Source organism: Schistocerca gregaria, chromosome 5 (genome assembly GCF_023897955.1).
Source record: "Schistocerca gregaria isolate iqSchGreg1 chromosome 5, iqSchGreg1.2, whole genome shotgun sequence".
In the NCBI taxonomy this organism is placed as follows: Eukaryota; Metazoa; Arthropoda; class Insecta; order Orthoptera; family Acrididae; genus Schistocerca; species Schistocerca gregaria.
Window position 1 is genome coordinate 310733806 of NC_064924.1, and position 24074 is coordinate 310757879.

A 24074-nucleotide genomic window follows, 5' to 3' on the forward strand; every position below is an offset into this window, starting at 1 on the left:
ACCTCCTGCGATGTAAACAACGGGCACCATCCAATGTTGCATTCTGTTTCGGACAACAACAGTAGGTGTGGTTGAGTCTATGTTCGCGATTTGCAATCAGGTGTACGTTTTCTGGTAGATACTGGCACAGACATCTCTTTGCTGCCGGTTCGCCTAGCAACCAATAAAGTGCAACCACACAAAACAGTACTTCATGCAACTTGTCTACCCTACAGTGTTCGGGTTCTACTCTACATACAGTGAAACTTCCACCCAAGTGCAAGCTGGAGTCGACGTTTTTAGTGTCGACAATTGATGAACCTATTCTTGGAATTGATTTCCTCAAGCACTTTCAGTTGTCACTAGATTTTGTGCAAAATACTGTGTTTTGCCCCCCACTAAACAAACATATTCCTTTCACTCTGCCGACTGACAGTTCGGCTAACACCAAACATGTGTGCTGTGCTAAGAAGTGTTTAAACCTATCCTTGGAGCTACAATCTTGGACAAACAAGTGGCTAGTGGAGTGTGCCAAGTCTTCGAAGTTGCAGATGGAACGTACGGAAATGTTGCTGCATCTCTGGAACATACACCACTCATGCCTACAGCACTCGTAGTGGCATGGCCTGCTACCAAGAATCAGTGTAACAACCTCGTCCATGTTAACAAGCTTGCGGCCTTTACGCAACCCACGATCGGTCGGTACACCTGTACTTCTGTGCCCTTAGTGCCACAGCTTTGCCCGTCCGCCACCACCTGCTCCACTTCACAGACATCTGACTGTCGTGCTGCACCATGTATTGCAGTAGTCGCTAATGGCACAGTTCATCGGTTACATCTAACCGACAGGCCTCCCATATCACAATGCCCACGCCGCCTCAAGCCGGAATTAATGAAAATTGCAAAAGAACAATTGGATGATCTATTACATAAGGGAATAACTGAACCTTCAATCAGTTGCAGGGCTAGTCCTACCAAAAGAAAGATGGTACTTGGCATATAGTCGGAGGCTATAGGCATTTAAATGCCAGCACCATCATTGATAAATACCCGGTCCCACACATTGTGGACTTCAATCATGTGCTCGCAGGTGCAAAGTACTTCTCTGTTTTGGACTGTAAGCACACATTTCATCAGATTCCTATGGCTCCGGAGGATATTGGAAAGACTGTCATAACCACTCCCTTTGGGCTGTTTCAATACAAATTTATGCCGTTCAGGTTGAAAAACGCCCCCCAAACGTAGCAGTGTTTCATCAGTCAAACTTTATCACATCTAGACTTTTGTTTCATATATATGGACGACATATTGGTTTTTGCTTCTACTTTGGAACAGAGTGAGGAGCATGTTCAAGTCGTGACAGATATTTTAGCAGCCACTGGTATTGAACTGAACAATAAATAGACTCAATTGCACCAGTCATCCGTCACATTCCTAAGTTATGTTGTGTCGTCAGATGCCACGCCCCCAGACCTATAGGGAATTACAGAGGTTCATCGGAACAGTTAATTATTACCGTCAACATTTGCCAGCCACTTCTGCAGTGCAGGCTCCTCTCACAGATGCTGTTGCTGACCCACCCGCCAGGTCCCACGAACACCAGACATGGACAAGGCATTTAACGAACTCAAACAGCTGTTGGCCTCTGCTGCACACCAATGTGCAGATGCCACAATGTGTATCACTACTAAGGCTAGTGATAATGCTGTCAGCGCAGTACTGAGTCAGACATATGATGATGTTATGACCCCCCTGCAGTTTTTCTCAAAAAAGCTAAACAACACGCAGAAGAAATACTCAGCATTCGACAGAGAATTACTTGCAGTTTACGAGGACATAAGACACTTCAGAACTGATGTTGAGGGATGAGATTTCTATGTGCTCACTGATCACAAGCCGTTGGTTCCTGCCATAAAAAATCCTGCGGCTGATCGGCTCCCATGACACTTTCGTCACATCGATTAGAAGCGGACAATGTGGTTGATGATTTTCTCTCGTGCATTGGTGCTGTCACAACCTTAATTTACTTAATGGACCTACCTCGGTTGCAATCGGCAGACCCCGATACCATGCAGTTAATTTCGTACCACAGCTCCTCTCTCCAACCGGTACGCTCTACTTTCCCTGGCATATCTGACTTAGTGTGATGTGATGAATCGACTGGTACATTGCGGCCATTCATTCCTAAGCCCCTTCAATGCCAGATCTTTGACAAATTACACACATTAGCACACCCTGGTGTCAAAGCTTCCACACGTCTGGTATCTGAATGGTTTGTCTGGAGAGACATGCACCGCGACTGTCAGTCTTGGGCCAGGGCATGGTGTTGTGTCAACAGAACAAAGTTTCCAGGCACACTTCCCCACCCCTTGGCTGTTTTGCCCAACCACCAGGTTGGTTTCACCATGTTCGTGTTTACAGCTATTGACAGAATGACTCGGTGGGCTGAGGCTGTGCCTATTCCAAACATTGCCTCTGAGACAGTAAGTCAAGCGTTCTTGGATTCATGGATCTCTAGATTTGGCTCACCTGTTTACCTCACTGTTGACCAGGTACGACCATTCGAGTCTTCAGTTTTCTCCGACTTATGTAAAACGTGTGGTATTGTCAAAATTCATACTTCCGCATACCACCCCCAAAGCAATGGGCTTGTCAAGTGATGGCATCGCACCTTAAAGTCTGCCTTGTGTTGCCATGACTCACTATGGACAGAAGCACTGCCCTTCATGCTTCTTGGCCTTCGTGTGACTTTCAAGGAAGACCTCAAGGGTTCCGTAGCTGAGTTTGTGTATGGCCAACCTCTGGTTTTTCCTGGAGAATTAGTCACTCCCACCCCACTTCCACAGCCCTCTGAACTCCCTTCACTTCTCAAGCGAGTGCGCTTGCACGGCAGCAAAATTCAGCCGCCATCTCCGGCTACTCATACACCTCTGCGTGTGTACATACCGCACACGCTAGACTCTTGTGAGTACGTGTTTCTCAGAGATGACTCAATCAAAGCCCCACTTCAGTCGCCCTACACAGGTCCTTACAACGTCGTCAAATGCTCCAAGAATAACATGGATCTTCTCATAATAGACTCTGTTACCATGGTCTCACTCAACCGAGTGAATCCAGCTTTCATTGAGCCTCAGGTGAACCTCCCCGATTCTGTCCCTATTTCTCCCATTCCTGCTTCGAGTGGCCATCCATCTTCTCATACCATACATTTGGGTATTGATTCTCCACAGCATGCTTCTCTGCTGAGCACTGCTTCTTCTCCGCATTTATCTAATTCAAGTGGCCAATCTTTTCGAGGTTTCACTCCTCACAGCCCTCGTAGTCAAACTACCAACCACTCGGATTCTACCATTGTGTTACCATCTTTGTGTGACAGCTCTTTGTCATGCCATTCAATCCACACTGGCTCCTCATTGCCTTCGGTCATGCTCCCTCGTCCGTCAGCTGATTGCCCGAGGTTGTTGCCTGCACATTCCAGTGCACCTCCCAGCCCCCTCTTCACAGATGCTTCCCCCTGCCATGACTTTCCCACACTTCCGTGCCTCCCTACCATTGCTCGTACAGGTGCCACCCGAGAATTCACAACACATGTACACCCTCATGACATACACAAATTATCTGTTGTCATAGATGGCGATACAGTGTGTGTGGCACTCACGTGTGTTAATGTTGAGGGAGGAAGTGCAGAAACTCGTGTGGTGCACCGCTTTAAACTGAGCACAAGTGCTGCGTGTGGCAATTTACATGCCTTTGTTAGGCTTTCTGACAAGGTGATTCTCCGCCTGCCTGCTGACGAAGTGCTACACCTCCACTCCAGGACTGGACGTCCTCTACAGCCGTCGGCATCGCTTGCTGACTTCGCCGTCGACGTACCGGGTTTCACCCTCCTGTCTCCTACCAGTCGACTGCTTCCGCCTGAAGCGGAAGAACTGTACGTTACCTTCCTAACTTCTCACCCCTCCCCCCCCACCCCCCATTCACAGGGATGTACTCCATACTGCACAGGGGGGGGGGGGGGGGGAGGCTATGTGGTGTAGAGCACCATAAATATCAACATTTGTTCAGTGTATAAGTGTGCTATCTTTGAGGAGAAGGCTTTGGGGAGGATGTTGGCCGCTAATGGCAGTTAGCCTCCGGACTTGTATCTGTATAGAAGCAAGGTGCTAATAAATCTGTATCTGAGAGAATTCTAGTTGTTTACCCACAACTATATCCTGTTCCCTCAGACCTGTGGCAGTTGCAGATGACATGCTGTCCTTTGTAAGTGGTGACTACAGAAGAATTATAGAAGACAAATGCAATACAACACTCCATAAACTTGAGGGCTGGTGTAGCTGTGTTTAATTGTCACTGACATCTCACAAAACAATGTACCTTCTGCTGAAAGGGAACCTAATAAGAAACCCTAAAATAAAATGCTGGCTTAATACATTCTTGGCCTGACAGATTTCAGCTGAATGGTGTGGACTGACAGTTGACTGGAGACACAAAATCCTATGTGGAGTCAGTTGAATCACAGTTTGACGTATACACTAATGGATTATCTGACTGATACACTAACAAAAAGGGTAAAATGTTTTGCCACAGCAAGCTGTAGCTGTCCACTCTCTGTCCATGGACTGGAAAAGATTTTGAGACTTTTGCAGACTGCATGCAATCCACTTCACATCATACTTACATTCTGGGGTCAGAGAAGGAAGAAATGATGTGCTTGTTGAAGGGGTGAGAGTTGTGGACACATTTATCAAGGTCACAAACTCACAAATTGGTGAAGAAATAAAATTTGCATCATACCTCTCTTTTCAGGAGATAGTGCATTTTGCTGCACTGCAGAGAGAAGAAACTAACCATTTGGTCTCACTTTCTTGTGGAAATGATTCTCACTTTGTATTCACTACAGAGACAAATTGTAGGCATTGAAACCACTCATGGCGCACATCCAGTAGCTGCTGTGTCCTCTGCTATTCTCACTGTAATGTGATTGGTCATTTAAGTGAACAGGAAAAGTAGAGGTCATGGGAGGTTCTGAGGAATTAGAGGTAATGGAAGATATGGAGCAAGAAATGGGAGGGAAGCCAGTATACCCACTGCTCTGAGCTCCTATTAAAATCTGTTAATTCTATTAACTTGCAGTGGGACAGCACATATCCTTTGTAGTGATTCGAGAATTTCTGCTTAAATTCTAGAACCACTCGGTCTTCTACTGTCTCAAACACACAATATTTTAAATATAAGTGTGAGACATCATATCTACTGTTCGCCACCTGTATTTGTGTGCAGGTCAGAAGTTTGTCATGAGAAGACTGTAGACATGGCAGTCCAATGGCACCGACAAGTATTTGTCGGAAGGTCCATGGAAGTCGTAATGAAAGCGCACGGCAGAACCACGGAACTTCTGTGTTATTCTGTGCTGTTTTGTAACTGTGACTATTGTTAGTGACGAAAGAACAATTGATCTGGAAATATTTTTAGTAACTTTTAACAGACTTGCTAGAGGCAAGACATGTTCACAATTTCTATGGTTGTTAAACCAATTATGTTGTAAATGTATCTTAATTGTGTCTAATGTGAGATCACACTGTGACTTACAATAAGCTGAATATTTATGTGGGAATTGATAATTTTGTTCTTTATGGAAGTTGAAATATACCGACTAAAAGTATTCTTTGAGTATCTACTTATTTCACAAATAGAGAGAGAGAGAGTGAGTCTTCAATGTTTCTTTCACTAGCATTATTCTTCAGACAAGAAGTTTTTTAGAGGCTGATGTAGCCAACTATCCAGAGAAGAAGATCAGCTGTGCATATCGAGTAAGTCTATGTGTGTAAAAGAAGTGGGAAGGTTGCAATCCAACTTCACACATTCTTGTCATCAAAAACATTAGAATGTCATGACTGGTGTGAAAGGACCAAAGGAAAAATGGAAATTTTAGATGAAAATGAGAGAAAAAGCTATAAGTGTTGCCATAGCAACTGAGCGTAACAAGACAAGCGGACCATTTCATGGAATTGGATTCTGCCCAAATATCCGATGGAAAGAATTTGTATATGCAAATAAGGGAGAAGAAGTGAGAAAGTCACAACATGAAAAACCGAGGAGAAGATTTCAACATATTAGACTAAGAAGAGATGTGCCTAGAACAATATGACTAAGAAGATTTGGTGTGGGAAGTGTACAACTCTCACATACCGTGGGTACACAGATGCAGAAACCAACATCTGACACTGCCAGCACCAGTTGCTGTTCACTGGTGCTGATGTACTTCCACATCCGCTCACTGACACCTATGCAGAAACCAACAGCCAATGCAATTGGCACCAATTGCTGCTCACCAGTGCTGATTACACATTCGTTCATTGGCACAGCCCAAATTCTATGCATGAGTATAAAACAGATCAGTAAGTAAATACAGCTGGAAAACTGTGAAGGGTGAAATGTGAAATAGCTTCACAAAAGCAGATTAACGAAAATGAATTCTTTGTTATTGGCGATTCTATACTAAAACATGCAGTTTCACCAAAGTGTGAAATCAATGTTCGCCCTGGTATCTGACCTCATCAGCTCAATAAACATTTTAAAAATCTCTTAAATGCAAAACAGTTTACAACTAAAAATGGAAATGATCCAAAGACCAATTACAAAGGTGTTTTTATTCATTCTGGGGTGAATTTGATATGTAGGAGCAGTCAGGAAGGAATTGCAAGTGAGACAAGAAACATCATTCGTTCAGTCAAAGCATTGTACACAAACTCAAGACTGGTTATAAGTGGAATTCTGCATAGAACTCGGCACAATATTCGTTGACCCCAACAAATTTTTAAGTGACAAATGCTTGGGAAAGGATGGCATGCATTTAAACAGACTAGACTCAATGAATTTCCATACAATGATTACAGACAGCTGTAAAATCATTAAGAATATGGGAAACTTATACTGTGTGAAGGGGGTGAAAATTCAAAAGTGAAAATTGAATATAAAAAACATCTTCCATGCAAAATTTCCATTATAAATATAAGTACTAAGGGCAGTAAGTTTTAAAACTCGTGTTTAACTCCAAACCTGATGGTATTTCATCAAAATGTACAATCGCTATCCAATAGAGTAAACAAATTTCATATTTTGTTAGAAATTGACATGAAAAATACTTCTGTATTATATTTGCTGAACACTGACTTGATAAAGAGAAACTTCATATGGTATGCATTCCAAATTTTGTATTGGGTAGTTATTTTTTTTCAGAAATTGTATAAACATGGGGGTAGTTACACTTACGTTAAAAATAGCGTTAATTTTAAATGTATGCCTTAAGTAGAAAAATTATCCATAGAGAAGGAAATTGAGGTGAATGGAATTGAAATGTCAGGTGAAAAAATTGCTATAATTTGCCTATACTGGGCACAAACTGCCAATATTAACATCATGTTAAAGAACCTTGAAAATATCTTACACAAGACTACACACAAAAAAACTTATTATGTGTGAGGGTTTCAACATTGACTTTGCAGGTGCTCGAAACAAAAAACTGCTTTACTGAACCTCTTAGCAACTTTCAATTTAAAGGCTACTACAGAAACACCAACACACATCACAAAAACCTCAGCCACAATCCTTGATCACAAATTTACAAATGTGCTCTTGCAATATTCAACACAGCCCCACAATACAGGCTTTGGGGACCACACAGCCCAAGAAATTAGTATAAGATTAGGAAAACAGTTTGGTTCAACTGAATGTCTGACAACTAGATCTAGGAAGTATAATGATCAGAATATACGTTTCCTTAACTACCTGAGTAAAGAAACTTGGGAAGACATCTATGAATGTAAAAGTACAAATGATAAGTTCAACCAACTCCTAAATACTTTTAGCTATTATTTTGAACTTTGCTTTCCACTCCGTAAAAAGACAGTCACAAAAAAGGATCTGAAAATAAAATGGGTCACAACAGGGATACAAATATCTGCACAGAAAAAGAGATTAATTCATGAAATATTTAGACAGCATACCACATCCCCAGAATTTGATTTTTCTTTTAGGAATTACAAAAAGATTTTAACACAAGTCATAAAAGAAGCAATAAGAATGGCAAAGAGTTCCTTCATAGCAAACGCACCAAATAAAATGAAAGCCACATTGGACATTGTAAAGCATGAAACAGGAGTAAAATGGAGAGAAAACCATAATACTGAAAGAAAACTCTTCTGTAATATCTTATCCCCAGCAGATAGCAAATAATTTTAACTCATATTTCTCTGAGGCAGCTGAGATTCTGGTGAAGCAAAAATCTCAATATGCTGCCACTGCAAATCAGATTAAAAATATCCCTAGTAACAAGTCTCTCTTCCTATACCAACAAGCGAACAGGAAATGATAAAAACAATAGGGGAGCTAAAATCAAAATTTTCCTCTGGCACTGACTACTTACCAGACCATATCATTAAAAAATGCACACCCTTAGTAGTTAGGCCCATGGCAGACATATGCAATATTTTACTTTCTCAGGGAACCTTCCCAGAAAGGTTAAAAATAGCTAAAGTGAAGCCATTGTACAAAAAGGGTGAAAAAACAGATATAACAAATTATAGGTCAGTATCTTTTATAAAAGACTTGAAGATTTCACTGAAAAAATAAACTTGTCTCAGATACACAGCATGGTTTCAGAAAATGTAAATCCACTGAGGCAGCTATTATTGATTTCTTAAATGAAACTTTAAATGCATTAGATAAAATAGAACACATGGCAGCAATATTCCTAGATCTTTCAAAAGCATTTGACATCATTAACCATGGTCAATTGCTTAGAAAGCTAGAAAATGTTGGTGTCAGAGGTCCAGTTTATGAATGGGTAAAGCCAAATCTGTAAAACAGACACCAAATAGTTGAAGTCTTGTACAAAGAAGGAAAACATTTAATTTCTTATCAATCAGAAAAACAGTGTGTTAAATATGGTCTGCCACAGGGTTCTGTACTGGGACCAATCTTGTTCTTGCTGTTTGTAAATGACCTGGAACCATCCAGCTCTAACTATAAGTACATTAAATATGCTGATGATACAAATATACTTATCAAAGGAAAGAGCCCAGAGAAGCTCCAAAATGAAATGAAAAAGAGCACTTCACATGTATCAGAATTGTTCACAATGAACAACTTAATAATAAACATACATAAAACAAACACTATGCATCTACACACAGCGCAGAATAAACAGCCTTCAACTGCAACCATAGAACTGTTAGGCAAAAGACGTGAAATTGTAAATAGCACCTAATTTCTGGCAGTTTGGATCCAATATTACCTAAGAGGGCAGAAACACACAGAACACCTATGTAGTAAATTAAATACCTTTTGTTAGGGTATAAATGTTCTTGCTGGGTGCACATCAATGCAAGTCATAAAAAATGTGTACTATGCCCAAGCAGAATCACGACTAAGATATGGTTTAATATGCTGGGGAAATTCACCACCCGTCAAAAGCTGTTTTGTTGCACAAAAAAGAATTATAAGAGCCATGGAAGGCACAGCACCTTGATCTTCGTGCAAACCCTCATTTAAAAAGCTTAATATGTTTCCATTACCATGCCTATATATCCCATAAACAATAATGTTTATAAGGAAAATCGTAGCTGAAAATAGCAAGATTGCTCCAAACAACCAAAATATCCATTTATACAACACAAGTAACAATCAAGATTTACATATGCAGTTTTCACATATGACACTAAAACAAAAAGGACCCTTGCAAGCAGGAAAAAGACTGTATAATAAACTACCTAAAAAAATTAAGGCAATAACCGGCATGCATAAATTCAAAACTGCAGTGAGTGACTACTTGATACAGAATTGGTACTATACTGTCAATTAATTTTTATCTACAATGTAAATATGTGAAAATTTTAAATAGTTTATACAATTAGGGCCAAAATAAGAAACAGATTTATCTGTGTATTATATGTAGTCTGTTACATACCAGGTGATCAAAAAGTCAGTATAAATTTGAAAACTAAATAAATCTCGAAATAATGTAGATAGAAAGGTATAAATTGATACACATGCTTGGAATGACATGGGGTTTTATTAGAACCAAAAAAATACAAACGTTCAAAAAACATCTGACAGATGGCACTTCATCTGATCAGAATAGTGATAATTAGCATAACAAAGTAAGACAAAGCAAAGATGATGTTCTTTACAGGAAATGCTCAATATGTCCCCATCATTCCTCAACAATAGCTGTAGACAGCAAAACGAAAGCTGAAATTTGAAATTTAGCATTTGAGAAATCTTTCATGCTGGAGGATCCTACAAACATACCGCTGTTTGAGTCTCCTACAGATTCCCGTATGGAGGACATAGTGATATACATCCCTGGGGTGTGAAGCAGCTGAATGAGTTGAAAATAAATAAATCGACAGGTCCTGATGGGATTCCAATTCGGTTTTACAGAGAGTACTCAAATGCATTGGCTCGTTACTTAGCTTGCATTTATCACGAATCTCTTGCCCAACGTAAAGTCCCAAGTGACTCGAAAAAAGTTCAGGTGACGCCTGTATATAAGAAGGGTAGAAGGACAAATCCTCAAAATTACAGACCAATATCCTTAACATCAGTTTGTTGCAGGATTCTTGAACATATTCTCAGTTCGAATATAATGAATTTCCTTGAGACAGAGAAGTTGCTGTCCATGCATCAGCACGGCTTTAGAAAGCATCGCTCCTGCGAAATGCAACTCACCCTTTTTTCACATGATAATGAGAACCATGGATGAAGGGTATCAGTCAGATGCCATATTGCTTGACTTCCGGAAAGCGTTTGACTCGGTGCCCCCCTGCAGATTCCTAACTAAGGAACGAGCATATAGGATTTATTCCCAAGTATGTGAGTAGCTCGAAGACTTTTTACGTAACAGAACCCAGTATGTTGTCCTCGAAGGTCAGTGTTCATCAGAGGTGAGGGTATCATCTGGAGTGCCCCAGGGAAGAATGGTAGGTCTGCTGTTGTTTTCTATCTACATAAATGATCTTTTGGATAGGGTGGATAGCAATGTGCAGCTGTTTGCTGATGATGCTCTGGTGTACAGGAAGGTGTTGCCGTTGAGTGACTGTAGGCAGATACAAGATGACTTGGACAGGATTTGTGATTGGTGTAAAGAATGGCAGCTAACTCTAAATACAGATAAATGCAAATTTATGCAGATGTATAGGAAAAAGAATCTTGTAATGTTTGAATACTCCATTAGTAGTGTAGCGCTTGACACAATCACGTCGATTAAATACTTGAGCATAACATTGCAGAGCGGTATGAGGTGGGACAAACATGTAATGGCAGTTGTGGGGAAGGCGGATAGTCATCTTCGGTTCATTGGTAGAATTTTGGGAAGATGTGGTTCATCTGTAAAGGAGACCACTTGTAAAACACTAATACGGCCTATTCTTGAGTACTACTCGTTTTAGGACATATCAGTGTAGCAAATACTCTGATAAATTGATGAATAGTAGGATAGTGAGACTTGAATTATAGATAGACATTGTATATACTAAGGGTAAGGAGTGATGAGTAGAGGAGGACTCTGGGGAGTTGATGATGTACTGGAGAATTACTGTAGCTTTACCAGAAAATACTTAATTGTAGTATACATAGGAACGTATACTGAGGTAATGAACCACGAGACCTACTCAGAAAGGATAAGGGGGGTGCATCCAGCATTTTCTAAGTATATAGGGAAGTTGTACCTACATGGAGATAGGACCTGTGGCCTAAAAAATAGGAATGTTTTATAAAGGGACATACCTACCACAATGAAAAGAGGAAGTGCACTCATATGGTCAACCCACAGGCAAGGTATAGATACTGATCCTAGCAGAAAGGGACAGTATCATGACAGAAGTTGATTATTCATGTGTCATGAAAACCTGGAGCCTACGATTGGAAAGATAGAAGAAAAAAGAAAAAGAATTATATTACTTACCCTTAAGTGAAATGCTCACTCTCTATTATTAAAGTAAAATGAGAAAAGAATAGGTAAGTAGTAAGCAAAAGGTTATACTGTTAAAATGTGAATTGTTCTTATGTGTCATATTAATGTACATAATGATTATGTGTAAAATATTGCGTGTTCGATCTGAGGGGGGGATTCGAGAATTTCTGCGTAAATTATAGAATCAGTCAGTCTCCTACCATCTCAAACACATGATATTTTACATATAAGTGTGAGACATCATATCTACTGCACGTCACCTGTCTGTGTGTGTAGGTCGGAAGTTTGCCATGAGAAGACTGTAGACACGGTGGTCAAACGGAATCGACAAGTACTTCTCAGTAGGTCCATGGAAGTCGTAATAAAAGTGCATGTCACAACACAGGAACTTCTGTGTTATTCTACGCTGTTTAGCAACTGTGGCTATTGTTAGTAATGAAAGAACAGTTGATCTGGAAATATTTTTAGTAACTTTTAACACAGACTTGCTAGAGGCAAGACATGTTCACAATTTCTGTGGTTGTTAAACCAACTATGCTGTACATGTATCTTAATGTGTCTAATGTGCGATCACACTGGTGACTTACAAGAAGCTGAATATTTATGTGAGAAATGAAAATTTTGTTCCTTATGGAAGTTGACATATATCGATGGTGAACTAAAAGTATTCTACGAGTACCTACTTATTTCATGAGTACAGAGAGAGAGAGAGGGAGAGGGAGAGAGAGAGAGAGAGAGAGAGAGAGAGAGAGAGAGAGAGAGAGAGAGAGAGAGAGAGAGTCTTAAATGTTCCTTTCAGTAGCATCATTCTTTGGAAAAGAAGTTTTTTAGAGACTGACGTAGCCAGCCATCCGGACAAGAAGATCATCTGTGCGTACCAAGTAAGTCGACACTTGTAAAAGAAGTTGGAAGATTGCAATCCAATTGTCATCAAAAACGTTATACCTTCCTGGAGTAATGAAAACAATCTCAATACTGGAGGATGTGTGGCACTGACAGTGGCACAAAATGGGGCTAGTAGAATGTATAATAAATGTTAACTCATTGCATATTAGTGGAAACTTCTAACCAAGTGTTTAAGTTACAAGAGTTTGACATTTTTGCCCAGTTTAGGTACTCCAAATTACAATAACATTCATACTAAGGCAAGAGGCTACAAATGATGACATCTGCTTTAAAGTACAATAGAGTTATAAATTTTAATCTCACTATGCAGAAGGCAATAATAGCTATTTTTATTTTTAACTCATGCAGTTATTTGTAAACTAGTGTGTGAGAAAAATGGAAGGATAGCCATCTTAATTAGGATATAGTTGAGATAGTAAGTAGCTAAATTTTCTCAACAAGTGCTGTTAAATAGTAATTAGCTAGGAAAAGTTATTAGATGAAATTACGGAATAATATTAATGATAAAAATTAAAAATGTATAGCCTACTGTAGTTTACAGATGGCAGAATTTGTGAAGGCCAGCAATAAATAAATAAGGATAAATCTGAGTACTCTTTGCAAATGGGTGTCTTCAAATTCGTTATTCACAAATGTACCAAAAATCAGTATGTGGATTCAACATGTTAACATAAGTACCTAATAATATGAGGACACTCTTCTGACTACAAAAGCTGCTACATTTAGTTGTTGGATATTTATACTCTGCACAGTTACCTTGATATAACAATAAAATGAGACCTTTGGTATAGGAAGATGTATATGCTACCCAGACATACTTTTGGAGAACTGCCCAAGTATTAACAATAAGGACTATTACTTACTGAACATTTACATTGTGTTCAGGTTGTACGGATGCACAGCACTCATGTATTGGAGGAAAAAGGGTTGAAAAGTGAACATCACCTGCAAAAGACCAATGAATAACAAAAAAGGAAAACATAATTTGTACCTGCTTCACATATTTCAAACAGGAGACCAATTTCATAAACTGTATTAATTTTACTATATGAAATAATACTCCTTCTGTTTCAGTTGTCTTTCAGTTATCAAGCAGTAAAGCAGAAATGCTTAATAGTGTGGCAGGATATTTTAGTATTATAGATCAAATGGAATTGACTGCAGAATTGGATGAGTTTTTAAACTTTGAAGAACATTAAATTCACTGTTACTACATTACAACCATGTCACAGGATGTAACTTAAGCCCGAGTCATTAGTACCAGCACTGGGGAGCACATCAGATCAAAAATAGTGGAGGGAGACCAGTGGATCAATGTTCTATAAGGAGATGTGCTTTCAGCTGTAAGTATGTAAGCAGCACACAAGAGGAATAAAAAGTTGTGTGGCAATGGGGGGGGGGGGGGGGGGGGTGACACTATGACAAAATGCAGTATGTGAGAGTGCAGACTCTCCCAGAATATACTTTTGGTGAAAAGCTCTTGTGTTTGCATCCAGATGGCAGTGCTAAAGTACTACAATGTTTTGAAGAGTGTCATACTCATCACCTTCTGGAAAAGTGGCAAGATATTACAGATGTCATAATATTTATACTACCACTTGGCTATGGGCAGGTGGGTACTGCCCAGCCAGAGATTGAAGTTGCTGTGGTGGGGGTAGTGGATGCATATTCAGATGACGGCTGGGCATTCTGGCAAGACAGACAGTGCTGGTGTGTTGTCATTGTATTGCCACTAACACTGTATTCTGTGCAGCACTGCATTGGTGTACTTCACCCCTGTTGGCCAGAATTCTTGTGAATCCATATTTCAATGGATCCTTTTATAATAATGTCCCAATAGCCAGTTGCTTGGCACAGCACCTTGATGGTCTGGGAGTCAGAGCTGTGCTCCTCCTTAATGCTATGCTTTTCTTGTTACTGGTTTCTCTGTATGTACCAGTCACATATGCCTGATGTGCTCCTCGCAACATTTCAAAATACAGTGTTGTGTTTGCCAAATGTATTGTTGGGGATACTTGCAGGTGATGCTGTAAATCCCAAGTACATTCAGTTTAAGTGGGTCTTTCTCAGAGCCAAGCCACTCTTTCATCATGAACAGTGGTTGGCAGACTAGAGAGATCACAAATCTCTGCATCAAGAATGCACTGATTGTGGCACACGTGACACATGCAGCCCATGATTGATTTGATGGCAACCTGCCCCACACTATTGTTCTTGTAATTTTGTTGTTCTGTGTTTTATTCCCTCCAAAAATGGAGAGAATGGGCCCTTGTAGTACTAAGTTCTTTTGATCCCAGTCCATCTGGCATTGGGGTAGGGGGACCCCAATTCAGAATGACAACTTGCATCGCGGCATTACATTTTTGAACTCTCTAGTCCTTATGTAGTCACATGAAGAAGTTTTGCAACCCAAGGTAGTAACAAGACTGTACACCCCTGTTCTATTAGGTTGGTGTATAAGTTCTTAGGATTTTTATTTTGCATGCTGGTTTTCCACTTGCTATGAGTTTATTTATTGATTATCATTTTTTGTTTGCAGTTCACTGATGCTATTTGAGTTTACATATTGTCATTTCGAGATAGTGGATGGAGCTGTGGATGTTAGAAAATGGAGTGCCAAATGAAGAAATAGGAACATTCCATACATATTCTTCTGTCTGAATTCATTAGAGGGGTGACAGTGGCAGAGCCAGCCAAAAACATTTGCACCATGAATGGGGATAATGCCATTGGAAATACCATGGCAATAAAATAGTTTTCTCATGTTAAGGAGGAATGTTTTGACATTAGTGACCCTCTACCTTCAGAAAGATCTTGGGAGGTTTGATAAAGATTGTTTAAATGCATTAATTCACAATTATGCACCTCAGTGTACTCTAGAAATGGCAAATGTGATGAATTGTACTCTTTCCACCATTGTGCAACATTTAGTTGCAATGGGGGAGGTTCAGAAATTTAGTGTACTGTTACCACACACTGTAAGCAAAATCAGCAGGTGGCCATATGTGTGTCTCTGCTTGCTCATCATCAATTACCTCATGAAGAACACCAACCATTCCTATCTTGTATCATTGTTGGGGTGATGAGAAAGGTGTCTTTGTGCTAACATACTGAAAAGAAAGGAGTGGATGAGACCAAAGAGAGGAGCATCTGCCTTTACAAAGACTTGCACACATCCAGAAAAGATTATGTTATGCATCCGGTGGAACAGCAATGGTATGGAGTACTACAAATAGCTTCCTTCCCCAATATGTAACCATCATGTTTGACATTTATTGTCAACAACAGAGATGCCTTGCAGATGCGGTCCAAGAACAATGATTAGGAAGATTGCAGGAAGTGACACTACTCCATAATAGTGCCCGTTTGCTTTCTGCTAGGTCATCAAAAACACTATATAGGGGTTGGGAAGTCATTCTGCAACCACCTTATTCACATGATACTTGCACCCTCAGATTTTCACCTTTTCCACTCTCTACCAAACAACATTCAAGGACCTTCCTTCCCAGATGAAAATGAGCCCTGAACATGGCTCAATGAGTTCTTCACCTCAAAAACACACGATTTCTTCACTCACACAATCGGAGTACAGCAGACAGGGACTGAATGAGTTTCTGGACCACCTTAACAGTATCCATCAAAACACTGCTTTCATTGTGGAAATAGATTAGAGTGGTTGTCTTCCTTCTTAGACATACTAATAAAAAGGAATGCACATGATACATTACGCCATTCAGTATATGTGAAGGAGGCCCACACAGACCTGTACCTGCATGCAATGAGCTGTCACATCCAATACAATGGCAGACAGTGTTGGTCATCATGGTACATAGGGTGCATGTCATCTGCAATAAGGAAAGCTTTCAGACAAACTACTCAACTGAAGGAAATGTTCTAAAAAAGTGAGTACAGTGACGCACAGATTAGGACATTCAAAAACAGAAAAGGTGCAACAAACTTGGAACAGGAAGAGGAGACGAGAGACTCACTTGCCCTCCATACCTGTGACCATTCTCGACAACCAAAACTGTAAGGCTACTAGAAAAGAACAAAACAGTGGCTTGGCTCTGTGAAAGATTGATTTAAACTGAATGTAAAATAGATTTACAGCATTGTCTGTGAACTTGGCCAACGACATTTTGGACTGCAACAGCACTGTACTTCAAAGTGCTATAAGGAGCCATACAGTAAAATTAGTGATAGCATAGCATACCATCAAGGAAGACCATAACTTTGACTTTCAGAACACTGGGGTTCTATGCTGAGCAACTGACTATTGGAACAGCATCATAAAAGGATCCATTGCAATACAGATTCATGATAATCTGGTCAACGGGGATGAAGGATAACAACTGAGTCCTGCATCAGCACTAGCCACAATATGACAAGAGCACACCGGAACTGTCCAAGTTCTAAGATCCACCCATAATGCCTAGACAGAGATGCGAACATGCACCCACTACCCGCACCACAGCAATCTCAGACCACTCCCCACTTGCCAACTGGGCAGTACCCAACTGCCAGTAGCCAGGTGGAGGGAGGGGTTACACAACCAGCATAAATATTATTGCTTCCACAATATCTCGACACTTTGCCAGAAGGTGATGAGTACAACACTCTTCAAAATGTTTGAGTAGTTTAATACTGCCATTGAGCTGGAACACTGAGGGTGCAGATTCAGGTGAAAGTAGCATGGTGAATCTCAATAGAATTGAAGAACAGATACCACAGACGTGAAGGTGAGGCAGTGCCATCGGTGGTTTATCCAAGTAACACATACAACTCACGATACAACCCCCACCATTATCAAAGACCTGGCATCTGCAGTGCCTGTTAGTATTGTATCACTAATGGCCAGTACCAGCAATAAGACAATTAACTTTGTGACCAGCATATATCTCAATGACTTTCACCAGTTGTGGTGCACTGGTGCTGTGGTGCTGTGGGAGCCAGGTGTGGACTGTGGTGCACTGATGCTGCGAAAGCCAGGTGTGAATTGTGGTGCACAGGTGCTGTGGGAGTCAAGTGTAAATTGTGTAGAACCACAGGCTATTTAAGCAAGGCGCTCAGTATATCAAATAGTTTACTACAACATATGTCACTATCATTTCAATCCATACACTGTTTGCTATACATGACCTCACTGCTGCATAGAGTACTAGGATAGTTTTGCAATACAGCTTTATTTATTTATTTTTTTAAAATTAATTTCTGACACAGTGAATACACATCTCCATTCTCCAGAACCAATCCCTAAATCAGTTTTCCCAAGTTTCTGTAGGGACAAAGGCACACTCGTTGTCCCAAGCCCTCAGGAGGTCCTCATCACTTGAAAACTACATTCCTTTCAGCTCCTTTTTCACATGCAGGAATAGCACAAAGTCACAAGGTGCAAGACCTGGACTGCGAGGAGAGTGTTCAAGAAGTTTCAGTCCTGTACCTCACAAATATTCAGTGCATGCTTTGGCATGGTCTGCTGGAGCGTTGTCGTGAGGGAGGAACCAAGTGTCCATTCTTGACATTCTTCAAAGACTGGATGACTTTGGACAGGCACTGCTCAGTGTACCACTTAGCTGTGGCTGTCTTTTGTGTGTCCAAAACAACACACTACACAATTCACTTGATATGAAAAGAAAATCTATCATTTTCTTCTTTACTAATCGAGATTTTCTGATAGCTACAGGTGTGTCGTCACCTTCAAAGACCCAAACTTCTTTTTGCATCTTAGTCAGCACCTCATAATAGTAGAGCCAAGTCTTGTCACCTGTCATGATGTTATTCACTTATTGAGATTTCCCATTAGAAAACTTCTTTGACATCTCCATGAACCAAGTCACACATCTTGTCATCTGCCCTTTCGTTAGTCTATGCTGCAACCAGAGACAACAAAGTTTCTTTACTTCCAAATGATCATGCAGAATCGAATGAATTGCTAGTGCATTTAGCACTAAGGTATCCTCTACCTGCTTATGGGCGATTCACATGCCTTCATCTAGCATTTTCCTCGCAGCATCAATGTTTTCTTCCTTAACTTACAGTCCTGGCCTTCCTGTCCTCTCAGCGTCCTCCAGAATGAAATTTTCTCTTTGTAATTCTCTGTACCACCTGACCATAGTTGTATAATGTGGACGCATGTCACCAAGTGCATTTCCTCAAAGAAATGGTCTATGTTTAAACCACGCGTGAAGTTGTGCTGCAAAACTTCACAAATTTCACTTCGTGATCATGATGCCATAGCAAGCACTTCAGACTAACCCTACTAGAGAATGACTGCACCCACAGAGTTGACACAGTGGCTACAATGCGAGTATGAAATAATCTCAGAACAGAGCAACAATCAGTCTCCTGTGACTCATTGTTGCGTCGTATTGCAAAACATTCCTATTACCGTTTGTATTTTAGACTTTAAATGGATCTTTTGGGCTGTTCTACATTGACATCTACATACATACTCTTCCACAATTGTGAAGTTCATGGCAGACTCAGCACAGTACCACAAGTTAAGAGTTTCTGCTTGTTCCAATCGTGTATTGGTCATGAGTATAATGACTGCTTAAATGTTTCTGTGGATCCTGTAATTAGTCTAATCAGGTAAATGTGAGTGATACATAGAGGGCTGAGGAATATCTCTAGACTCTTCCCTTCCTATTGGTTCTTGAAATTTTGGGATTAGGTTGCCAAGGGATAAATTGCACCTATCTTTGAGAATTTACTAATTTAACAATGGAAAATCCAGGATGGCATGTAATGGCCTCAGCAGCCATAGACTGTGGTCATGTGTGTGTGAGTTGTGTTTGCAGGAATGTGTGTGTGTGTATTGTCTATTTCTGATGAAGGCCTTGTTGTGCGAAACCTCACTTTCTGACACTCTTTTTGTTATGCCTCTCTGTAACTCAGCATCTCCGCTATACTGTGAGTACCAACTATTCTTTTCATAAATAGTTTACCAATTTAGGTTTCTCAACATGTCAGTTATGGTCTCCTGCAAGTGAAAAAAACATGGGGACATCCGTGCCACTCTTCTTTGTATTTATTCAATATCCCCCATCAATCCTATGTGGTATGGGTCCCACAGACTAGAGCAATATTCAAGAATTGATTACACAAGTGATTTTTAAAGAGCCTCCTTTGTAGACAGACTGCATGACCCCAGCCACCTGCCCATGAACTGAAAACTGAAACTAACCTACCCATGACTCCATGTAAGTGATCATTCCGCTTCACATATCCAAAAAGTGTTACACCAAAATGTATGTACCAGCTGACTGATTCTTCCTCTAAATTACTTGTATGGTAGTCAAAAGTAAGTATTCTATTTTTATTTGCTGAGGTGCATAAGTTTGTGTTTCTGTACATTTAAAGCAAGACCCCATTCTTTGTACAACTTTGAAATTTTATCATTATCTGAGCAAATATTTCTGCACATTTTTGTAGATGCAGTGTCATTATAGATAATTTTATCATCTGCAAAAACTCTTGTGGTTACAACTAATATTTTCTAACAGCAATTAATATGTGAGGGGTGATCAGTAAGTAATTCACAATGTTTATTTCTCAGCCAACTTCAGTTGAAAAATGCACAATTTGTTGTGGGCCATCACTGAATATTTCCACTTCAGTCCCTACAGTTTCATGAAGTTCAGAAAGGTTGCAGCACTATACACAGCATTCAAAACGGCATCTGTAATGGAGGTGCATTCCAAGCAGGTAGCTGTCATTAAGTTTCTTTATGTGCAAAACCAGAGCATCGCAGATATTCATAAGTGCTTGCAAAAGTCTACAGAGACCTGGCAGTCAAAAACAGCAGGGTGAGTTGTTGAACAAGGCATTTGTCATCATCACAGCGAGGTCTCATCTCCTGTGCATTGGCCAGCCGTACACAACTGTGATGTCTGCAATGTTGGAACATGTGGACACTTTCAACTGAGTTGATTGATGGGTCAAAATCAAACACCTTGATGCACAACTGGATATCTCTGCTGATAGTACTGAAACACTCATCCACCAGTTGCGGTACTTAATGATTTGTGCCTGTTGGGTAACAAACCACGTGTCACTTCAGAGCTGAAACAAAATGGCAATCCATGGAGTGTTGCCACACCATCTCCCATCTGAAGAAAATGTTCACAGCCACACCATCAGCCAGTAAAGGCATAGTCACAGTTTTCTGGGACTCTGAAAGGATTAATCTGTTTGATGCCCTTCCTCATTGTGGTGTCACCACCAGACACCACAATTGCTAGGTGGTAGCCTTTAAATCGGCCGCGGTCCGGTAGTATACGTCGGACCTGCGTGTCGCCACTATCAGTGATTGCAGACCGTGCGCCACCGCATGACAGGTCTAGAGAGACTTCCTAGCACTCGTCCCAGTTGTACAGCCGACTTTGCTAGCGATGGGCCACTGACTTCTAAGCTCTCATTTGCCGAGACAATAATTAGCATAGCCTTCAGCTACGTTATTTGCTACGATCTAGCAAGGCGCCATTATCAGTTACTATTGATACTGTGAATCATGTAATGTCAAGAGCGACGTTCACCATTAATGGATTAAAGTTAAGTATTCCACCAGCTACGTCCGTTGTTTCTAAATTCTAATTTCCTTGTCCTGTTCCAGACCTCATGCCAGCCTGCGTGAGCTAAATCGCGTGCCTTTCGGCCTCCTCTAGTAACATGGTGTTGGCTCTCCTGCCAACCACAACACTCATCATGCAACAATCAAGTCTGCAGTGCTACCCTAAGGAAACTGAAGAAACGAATTCAATCTGTATGTTGCCACAAAAATGAAAACAAATTTCTCCTTCTCTATGATAAATGAAGGTCTCACACAAGTGTAGCAGCACCTCCGTTAGAATAGGGAAAGTCAGTTTTGTGCAAAATACTGGGCACAAGTTACAGCCAGGTGTGGGCCAGATTGGAGTGAGTTACACATACGAATGGTTGTGAAGTAGAATGGAGGCCACAGGGCCGTCGAACCACTGAAAAGCTTAAATGCAGTGGTTTGCATGGCACAAATTACAGGCAGAAGGGGCCCACTAGCGCAACCTGGGTGTAGTGAGTACATGACTTGCACCGGTGTGTTAGCAAAACAGGGCACACAGTCGAGTATAAATAGGTGCTGTTTTCTAACGAGAGTCATTCAAGCGTGACAGCACTCCTGGACAGCAGAGCATGTCACATCACCAGCTACACACAGCAGCAGATAGGGTGCCAGCATCCCAGTCCAAGGTGGGTCTTTGGTTCGACACTCTGAGGCTGACACACGGATTAGCCAACCGGCCAGTGGCGGGCCACTCTTCGGCTCACTACCGCAGGCAGTCATCCTGACTTCCAACACACACCAGAGGCATTCCGAGGCAAGGGCTGCAGATTCAGATGCCAGATCACAGGCGCTTCTGGTCGCCGCAATCTAAGCTACGACGGCAAGGAAGGACGCAGTGGGCCAGTTGGCGGCTCCCAGCGGAGCAGCGCTGAGTCAACAGGGAAGAAGAGCACTGAGTCGCCTGCCATTGCAGCCCTGATGACGCAGCCCTACCAGGCAACCACACAGCAGTGCATTTCACTAGGTCCCTGAGGTGGTGGCCTCAGCATTGCGGGACCCTGTGACGTGGATCGAGATGAATGGAGCACTGTAGTGGAAACAAATAAATCATTTGGAAAGCACAGATGAGTCTTAATACGATGCCTTCTACCTCTTCCCACAACATTTTGCGTCTGACACCACTACATATGGCGTCAGAATGGCAGACGTCTTCTATCCAGCATGATGTTCGAGCCCATCACCTGCATTACAGTCACAAGATGTGGTTAATTTTCACCAGTTTTCTTTTGAGTACTGGACGTTTTCTTACCTTTTTTTGGTTGTTTTTTTCTAGTATGGCTCCTGGCAAGCCACATTGTCGGTGTTTTGCGTGGGCATAGAATTTTTTGTTGCCAGAGTAAGAGTTAGTGTATTTGCGGCAGTAAGGTTTTTTTTCGTGGCATTTGATTACCTTTGTATTGGTTTATGATGATACAGAGTGTGATGATACAGAGCTGTAGGAAGTCAGGTTGTTCTTGCACAAATGTTTTGTTTCGAGACTAACTGGGAATGGAAGCAACACAATGGCAGAGTCAGGGATGCGAGGTGTGTCGAAACCAGAAGCAGTACGCATTTTGTTGGAAAAAGTAGCACAGTTGACAACAGACAATATGCAGTGAGAAATGAATTAACATCTAGAAGTGAGCGGGAAACTGCATCTGATCACTCATTGTTGCCTAGGATGGAGGAGATTGATCCAGCTGCCGCAAGTTCGATTATTCCGTTTTCTGGCAAGGCATCTGAGGATGTACGTTGATTTGTGGAGGAGTTGGAGACTTCAGCTGTGATGAATGGTTGGTCTGATAAGCAGTTGTTACCCGCAGCCAAGATTAGATTAACGGGTGAAGCGAAGAAATATGTAAGGTGTTCTGAGGCCTTAAGGAAGGCAGGGCAGTTTAAGCAGTTGAAGGAGGGGGCTTTTACAAAGATACAAGAAACAGAATAGCGCTCGGTATTTTAGGGAGAGGGCGAGTTCAATGACGATGTGACAGGGAGAGACAGTAGAGAAATTTGCGAACAGAATAAGCGAAATTAACGAGTATACTTTCGAGTTGGGTTGAAGCACGATTAGGTGAATGGTGTTCTGTTGCAGGAGACCGAGCAAAGGGCACTTGATGTATTATTGAGTGGGATACCGGTGCATATATCGCAGAAAGTGCTTGACGGGGATCCAAAAGATTTGCATTCAGCCATTCAGCTGGCAATCCAATAGGAGGAAATAGACATGGCAACAGGGGTACGTAAGAGGCAAACAGCGTTTGCACTGGGTGTTAAATGTTTTAAGTGTGGTCGTGCGGGACATGTGCAGAGGCAATGTACCCAGTCACCGAGGAATAGAGGACGGGGTGGAAATCAGCAGCATGGAGGATAGAGAAATGGAGATAGGAGAGGTGGACAAGTGTTAAATGGCAGAGGGGGCTGAATACCCACCTAAGGGAGCTCCCGTTTAATTTCAATGCTACAAATAAATATGCAGAGCTGGAATGTCAGTGGTAAGATCCATAAGAACTAAAAAGTTAAAGATTTTGTGGACACAGGGGCACACGTGTCAGTGGATACTAGGAATATAATGGGATGAAGGAAGCTAGACCCACCACGTTATACGTTGCATGGAGTGGGGGATAAGGAGCTCACACC

The 24074-nt window shown here is 41.2% G+C and overlaps 1 protein-coding gene across 2 annotated transcripts in view; it reads right to left on the reverse strand.

Annotated features, from left to right (window-relative positions):
• LOC126272352 (uncharacterized) overlaps positions 1–24074 on the reverse strand; it is a 156789-nt gene that overhangs the window by 124552 nt on the left and 8163 nt on the right. For both annotated transcript variants that reach the window (XR_007549213.1, XM_049975160.1), the window contains exon 2: positions 13723–13804. Coding sequence is in view for 1 of the 2 variants with exons in the window: in XM_049975160.1 (XP_049831117.1) it covers positions 13723–13804 (82 nt within the window). In the remaining variant the exon portion in view is untranslated. The remainder of the gene's footprint in view (positions 1–13722; positions 13805–24074) is intronic.